Raw genomic sequence first — 7,915 nt, 5'->3', positions numbered from 1 at the left:
TATAACACACTACCGGTCAAAATGCTGAGGTTTGGAACAATAGCATTTTTAATGTTGTTTAAAGAATTCTCTTCTGCGCAATAAGCCTGCATTTATTTGATTTAAAGTATCAAAAATATATCAAATATATTTATTTGCCTGTATTGTAAAATGTAATTTATTCCTGTGGTTTTAAAGCTACATTTTTAGCAATTTGTATTTAATAGTTCAACTGTTTTGCTGTATTTTGGATCAAATAAATACAGGCTTGTTGAGTAGAAGAGAATTTGTAAAAAAAAAAAAACAAAAAGAAGAAAACTTACTGTTCAAAACAATTTGGCTTAATACAACATATAATGTACAGTGTAGTCATACTTCATGCAGGTTTTTGAATGCAGACACAAATGTTTATAAACAGTTCCCATTACTTCTATGCGCACTAGCATTACTCTGGCAGTAACCAAACCTATTTTTGAGGAAAATAATAATGACTAGGGATGCCTAATTATTAAAAAATCATGATAACAATTTTTTGGTCAATATTAAACATGATTAACGGGGAGCAAATTGCCAGAAATGGTATACGGGTATTACAGTATTTCAGTAAAAAGCTATGTTAATTTACAATAATGACATATGATTATAGATAATGATAGAATTTTTTTCATTCTCAATTCTACAATTTATATACAAAAAGCTGAAAAAATAATACTAATGTAAGTAGAAAATCAAAGACAAGACGAATAAACTGTTTTAAATGTCAAGCACATCCCATAGTAAAACAAAAACAATTATTTTATGACAATTATGGAGGGCCAAAAGAGCACTGCAGTTAATAAAAGGAGTGCTGGATTTATAACACAAGACAAAATGTGGGCATCGTTACGAAATGAAATGCAGCACAATAATCGTTCTATCTGGATAATCTTGTTTTCATAATCGTTTTAAGCCAAAAAATCCAAAAAAGCTTTTTCTTTGTGGCAACAATAAGAATGTAACATTTACTTGTTTTATGTTATGAATTGCACTTTGACTCATTTCACTCATACAACACATGCCATCAATGTTTTGGGAGACAGGATATAGCAGGACACAATATTGGCAATTTTTGAAATAACATTTCCTTATCTTCTCTCAGTCTCGTCTCTTTGCCTTTCTCTGTTTTGATGTCTTTCTACGACTATCTCGATGTCTGTCTCTTTAATGGGGTGTGTGTGTGTNNGGATAATAGATATTAATGTCACTGTCAATAGTGTCCAATGCTGCTCAGAGCTATCTGTGTGACTGTGTGCGTATCGTGTTATTCTTTCCCTCCTCTACACAATTGCCTTTGTATACTCTCTCTTTATTGTTAGGACTGAAAGGCAAGCATCTGGACAAAAAACCCTAACCTTCAGTATCAAACTTCAGCCTGTAGCTTGTCCTTTAGCATTTGTGCTACAAATATGAATGACAACACAAGTCAGGATGTTTGTGGAGGAGAAGTGTATTATTATATTTGTAAGCGATCAGGCTTGCAGGCATTTGTCTGGGGAACAATAAAACAGTTACACTGAAATAGAGCTCTAGTCTCCAGTATGCAGTATACATGTATGGTATACAGTTGTTGTCCTCTGAAGAAAATATGTTTTGCAAAATTAAATTTAATATGTATCTGAGTGGACAAAAAAGTAATGTTGATGAAGTTTAAAATAAAAATCAAATCTTTAAAGATTTCATAAATATTTTGATGCATGTCTTTCACTCTGTTTTGTGTTATTTATATAGTATTAAAATTATATATTCTAAATAAAAATTTAGTTATGCTAGTATTTATATTAATCTCAATGATAAATAAATGAATATCTTATTTCAGCTTCAATTCATTTAACAAGCGAGATTCGTTTTAATTGTTTTATTTAACAATAGTAATACTATTTTGCCTATTTTGAAGTCATAAAGTCTTCATAAAACATAACTGGCAGTAATTGTGTTGAAAAGATTAATATCTATGAACTACCCCAAATGCCCCATAAACAACATAGTGAAACCTTAGCAAATCAAAAATGTTAAAGTTTATTAAGCATTTAGCATTGTCATGTGTTTGTTTGTTTCAGGTGTGACGAAAGTGGATTATGGAGACATCTCATCCAGAACATCCCTGAGACAGAGACTGCAGTGTAAGCCGTTCTCCTGGTACCTAGAAAATGTCTACCCGGACTCCCAGATACCACGCCACTACTACTCGCTCGGAGAGGTCCGTATCGCTCTCTCACACACGCACACTCATGCTGATAGCAAAAAAAAGGGAAATCACTGCCTGGTGTGATAAACACATTTCTGTGTGCGTGTATGTGTTAAAGAAGCGCAGGTGTGAATTAGCCAGGGACGCTCTTTTTCTCGGGGTTGACTGTGTCACAGGAATTGATTGTTTTTTGGGTTTTTTTTTTTTCATTCCAGTCACTGTGTTCAGGAAATGAGAGACATTTATTCTCTCCTGGTCTGCTCTCCCTCTGTCATCGTCTTGTTTCCTGTTCTGTCTCTCACCCTTTCGTTCCATCTGTCCATCGCTGCCTCTCTCTTTTTCAGACGTTCTTATGAATAAAACATGCGTGTCATCTCTGATGTCTGAAACTCGCTCAGAACGGAGTCTGTCTGTACTTCTGACTGGTTAAGGCTCTATCTTCCTTGTGCTGTCTATGGTTCATTCCCTTTTAGCTCATCTTTGTCTCTCCTCGCCACTGATGGTGACATTGTAAGGTGTAAGAAAGGACACAGACAGAATAATACATGGAGGATATGACGTCACAATAAAGTTCCATGTGTAGCCAGTCAAAAGTTTAGGTTTTGTTCGACTTGGCTGCATTTATTTTCTTAAAAATACAGTAATACAGTATTGTATGACAATGTTATAAAATATTAGAATTATTTTAATAGATTTGAAATGTAATTAATTCTTGTGACATTACTCCAGATATTGCTCCACTCTTCAATGTCACATGATCTTTCAGAAATCATTCAGATTCTGCTATTCATTGGCAATGTTGAAAACCGTTGTACTGCATAATATTTCTATGGAAACCATGCTACTTTTCTCAGGATTCTTTGATCAATTGAATGTTCAGTAGTACAGGATTCAATTGAAATAGAATGTTTCTGTAACAGTGTAAAAGACTTTAATTTCCTATGATCAATGTAATGCATTCTTGCTAAATGAAAGTATTCGTTTCTTTTAACAAGAAATCTTACAGATACCAAGCTTTTGAACGGTGGTGCATGAAAAGGTTTAATAGCTAGCACAATGATATAAAGCAGTAAGAGAGACTGGGTAAAATCCCAANAGGTTTTGAAAAGGTTTAATAGCTAGCACAATGATATAAAGCAGTAAGAGAGACTGGGTAAAATCCCAAGATCGATCTTTCACTCCATGCCTTCTTTTTTGTATCTGACTGAAAATGTATTAGTGCGGTGCTTCCTGTCATTGCATTCTGCTGAACGAACTCACTCAACTTGATACTGTGGACCCTTATGTTTATTTTTCATGTATTATTTTTGCAGAAGAGTTACTTGTATGAAGAAGCATTAACAGAGACAGTAAGGATATTACAGTATCAAGTGAAAATAACATAATGAATCCGAATAAAATGCGATCAAAATAGTAGTCTTAACCGTTTAAGAATCTGAAGTGCAGTTATTTTGAATTTGAATGACTGTAAAACCTTTTGAAAAAGGGTCTGAGCATTACAATCAGTATAACAGAATTATTTAAACAGACAAATATTAAATCAGCATTTGCATGAAACACTGGCTAAATATAATAGCAGTGAAGCTGTTAAATGTGTTTGTCGTGGTTTAAGCCCCACTGATCTTGATGTTTGTGTAAGTCAGTGTTTTGGATGAAAGCAGCGAGCTGTCTTGTCTTTCATCTGCTGTCTTTCATCAAGTACACATTTATGTGTGTATGTGTGTGTTTGTGTATTTGATTGGCACAGTTGTCTCTTAGTTCGTCGATACTCCCCCCTGGTGTGCGATAAGCTTTGGGTAATTAACCATGTTTGACACTCAGACAGAGACGTGACTGTTTATTCATGCAGGAGAGCTGCTTGAGTGTGTCTAATCTATTTGTGTGATCTGTCCAATTGCAGATCCGTAATGTGGAGACTAACCAGTGTCTGGATAACATGGCCAGGAAAGAGAATGAAAAAGTGGGCATTTTCAACTGTCATGGCATGGGCGGCAACCAGGTCATCTTTCTCATTTTTAAAACAAACTTTGTTAGAGTTATCCTGTTGATGCCTGACATGTATGACACTGAGGTATTGTGACCTTTTCCGCACCGTTTAGGTTTTCTCGTACACAGCCAATAAAGAGATCCGGACTGATGACCTCTGTTTGGATGTGTCCAAACTCAATGGTCCCGTTATGATGCTCAAGTGCCATCACTTGAAAGGCAACCAGCTTTGGGAATATGACCCTGTGGTAAGTGTTTCATTGTGAAACAGATCCCGATTACTGTTCTATGTGGCAAGCATTACACCAGGATAAAATACACAATACTTTCCGGGACACACCAAGCTGACGGTCGGCCGTCGGCTCTCGTCTGGCTGACGGCGAGCAATGGTTGGGCTAGTCGGTTTGGTGTGTTCCACTCGACGATTCTCAGCACCTCTCGTTGGCCCGATTCACGATGTTGATATTCGAAATTCTACTCAAGGCCTGCTTTGTTTACATTCCATATACCTGTTTTTCTCTCATATATGGAATGATGAATTTTTACTATCGATAGCTGCTGATAGAGACAGCTAACTCATTTCATGCAGGGGCAGAATGCATGTGTTAAGTTTGCTGTTGGCTGTAATCTGTGCATTGTGTTTGAGCTCGGCTTTTTTGTCTGACGCGAAGCGAAAACACTCTTGGTTTTCGTCGCTGCTGGTTGGTTGGCATCATCTTGGTGTGTCCTGGCAGTTCCCCCATGGGAGAAATTGCGACCGCATTCTCCCCAGTAGAAATCCATCAATAGTTTCCATCATCAGGCCCTTAGAATAGTCCTATCTTTTCCCCTCCTTACAGCACCTGTGTCCTGGTCTTAAAAGACCGAAATTGCAAGCTAATCTTATCTGCATAAATTGACATGCTTCTGGAGGGCTACCTTCCTGCAGACTTCAATTTCAGCCCTGGTCCAAGATTCTTGCCAAGTAATCCTACAGATCTTAATTGGATGGTTGGCTCGCTCAGGTTCGTTTGATTAGGATTTGAGCTAAATTCTGCAGGATAGGGGTCCTCCAGAAGCAGGGTTGGCTAACCCGGTAAAAAACCTTGCTTGATGAGCATGCCTGAAATGGTTGTTAAAAGACTGATTTTGACAACTTTGGTATTAATTATACAGAAAAATGAATGTGAATTTTAACAAAAATACAAGCTCATGCTTTTAATCTCCTCTTTAATGCCTTCCCCCTTGACTTCCACTGCAGGTCAAATATTGTAAATATTTGTTTTTACAAACATGGACAAGTGAAAATTGCTCCTTGTGGTAATCAAAAACTTGGCCCAGATGTTGCTGTCAGAGCTTAATTCGTTTTGAATCCAGAATACTCCCTGAATTTATCCAGGACAAGCCCCCAATCCAAATCTGTCCAATCCTGATCTTGGAGAGTCTCCTTCCTGCAGAGTTTAGTTTCAGCCTGCTTCAGCACACCCCTTTAGATATTCTAGTATTCCCGAAGACCTTGATTAGCATGCTCGATTACTTAGGATTTCAGCTAAATTCTACAGTGGTCCCCCAAGAGCAGGCTTAGCTACCCCCTTTGCCTGATAAGCATGAAGATTAGATTCCTAAAATACCTAAAAGGACGGATTTTGACAACTTTACAGTTAAGACACACATTTTTGATAGATTATACAGAAGAAATAGTGTTTTAACAAAAATAAAAGCTTATGCTTTTAATCTGTTTTTTTTTTTNTTGTTTTTACAAACTGAAAAACATTGTTGGTTGTGGTAATTAAAAACATGCCCCAGATGTTGTTGATTGAACATAATTTGTTTTGAATCCAAAATACTCCCTGAACATGTTTTATGTAATCCAGTTCTGTCCAATCCTGCTCCTGGACCGTCACCTTCCTGTAGCTCTGCTCCATCACACCTGCCTAGATGTTTTCGAGTAATCCTGAAGACCTTGATTAGCTATTTAAGACTAAGTTGTTTAGAATTAGAGTAGACCAGGGGTGTCCAATCCTACTCCTGAAGGGTCACTTTCCTGCAGAGTTTAGCTCCAACACACCTGCCTGTAAGTTTCCAGTGATTCTGAAGACCTTGATTACCTGGTTAAAGTGTGATTAATTCGGGATAGAGCTGAACTCTTGGAAGATGGCCCTTCAGGAGCAGGAATTGGACACCTCTGGAGTACGAGTAAAATTCAGTAGGTCCTCAAGTAGATCTAATCGTTTTGCACATTTTGCACCATTCTCTCATGCATGCATGCATGTTTGCAAATGTGCTTTTGACTTTTCATTTTCACCTCAAGGGTCTCAATGGCCTCATATATGTCATACAACATCAAAGACAGCCAGCTAACCCTTTAAAGCTGTCTGTCTGCAGGGTGCCCACTCATCCTTCTTTCATAATGTATGTGCATGAACATACACCCCCGTGGCTTCCCATATAAATGCTGTTGAAGGGATGCTAGTTTAGTTAGATTAAATCACCTTTCTTGTCAATCTTAAAACTACATCACAACGCACCTTCAGGCCTGAGGAGAGTGAATTAGCCGAGGGGAGGAATAAGAAGATTGCTTTTTGCAATCCTCTGCTGTTGGCTTAAAGAGATGCCTGTTACTCCAAAGCCTCCTCCTCCTCCTCCTCCTCCTCCCCCTTCTCGCCCCAGATTCGAAGCCCCCACCACGCTGGCCTGGTGCCCGGAGAGACGGAAGGCTGCACAGAATAGAGAACTCGAGCAGAGACTTTCCACTGTCAGATAAAGGTTCTGTTTTTCTCGTGGGGAGAGAGAGACAGACAGAGTGGAAGGAAGGGAGATTCACAGTGAGCGCGATCAGGAAATCTCTTGCCAACGAGAGCACCTCTCCTGCATGCATTACCATACATTACCTCCGCAAGCTCATCGACGTGTGTGTGCGCGCCCTCACACCTTACACTGTGTGTCTTATAGGTACCACCGCTATCCTAATTGTATCTGTGCGGCTTAATGCTTCCCGCTAGACTGAAACTCTAGAGCACTTCGCTCACCTAAGGCCCATTACACACACTCACACACATGCTCCTCTGTAAAGCAATCCCTGCGCATCGACAATTTGTCTCTGCCCTGGAGCGCACAGGTTGTCCAGTCGTGCGTGTATAGCGCAGAGTGGCATACTGCTTACTATCAGTAATATTATATTACACTATAAATACTGAGTATAGGAATACCTGGATGACCTACTACGTTTGCCTGAATTAGCAGCTCACAGCATGGGATCCCACAATGCAGTGCAGTCAACTTGAACTTTCCTTTCTATTGTGACACATTAAGCAGAATGTCAGACATGATCTTTAATTCTCCTTTTATGCATTTAAGAGGACTGTGAAACATTTTAGGAAAATTGGTCTAAAAATGTAAATTATTACCATTTGTTTTTCAGATTTTTACCCGCCCCTGGCAACATTTTCATTGGTTTAAAAAAGAGTTTGCGTGTATATCATGAAATTTCTTTTCATAAAATATAGGCACAATTTAATTACATTTTGTATTCATTATGTAAATATTTAAATGATATATTTATGTTAGAGCTATAAGTCGATAAAATGTTTTAATCTGATTAATTACATGATGTGTGGCTTAATTCATGAAATAAATCACAAATTACATTTGTCTGTGGAAATGTGTTTTAAATAAGAAATTTCCTTTTTTTTATCCGTGCAATGGAAATCAGAGATAACCAAAAATAGCTTTGTTACAGTCTTCAAA

The 7,915-nt window shown here is 37.9% G+C and overlaps 1 protein-coding gene across 2 annotated transcripts in view; it reads left to right on the top strand.

Moving 5' to 3' along the window:
• LOC122352064 (polypeptide N-acetylgalactosaminyltransferase 1-like) overlaps positions 1-7,915 on the top strand; it is a 31,029-nt gene that overhangs the window by 19,607 nt on the left and 3,507 nt on the right. Inside the window, exons 8-11 of one of the 2 annotated variants that reach the window (XM_043249557.1) lie at positions 2,076-2,215; positions 4,104-4,202; positions 4,303-4,437; positions 7,590-7,770. In XM_043249557.1, the coding sequence (XP_043105492.1) occupies positions 2,076-2,215; positions 4,104-4,202; positions 4,303-4,437; positions 7,590-7,652 (437 nt within the window). In that variant the 3' untranslated portion in view covers positions 7,653-7,770. Of the gene's footprint in view, positions 1-2,075; positions 2,216-4,103; positions 4,203-4,302; positions 4,438-7,589; positions 7,771-7,915 lie in introns of those variants that run through there. The other variant, XM_043249558.1, reaches the window with a different exon arrangement.

This window comes from Puntigrus tetrazona, chromosome 9 (assembly GCF_018831695.1).
Source record: "Puntigrus tetrazona isolate hp1 chromosome 9, ASM1883169v1, whole genome shotgun sequence".
Classification (NCBI taxonomy): Eukaryota; Metazoa; Chordata; class Actinopteri; order Cypriniformes; family Cyprinidae; genus Puntigrus; species Puntigrus tetrazona.
Note: the sequence above shows the minus strand (reverse complement) of the source record. Positions and strands in the feature narration are given on the sequence as shown.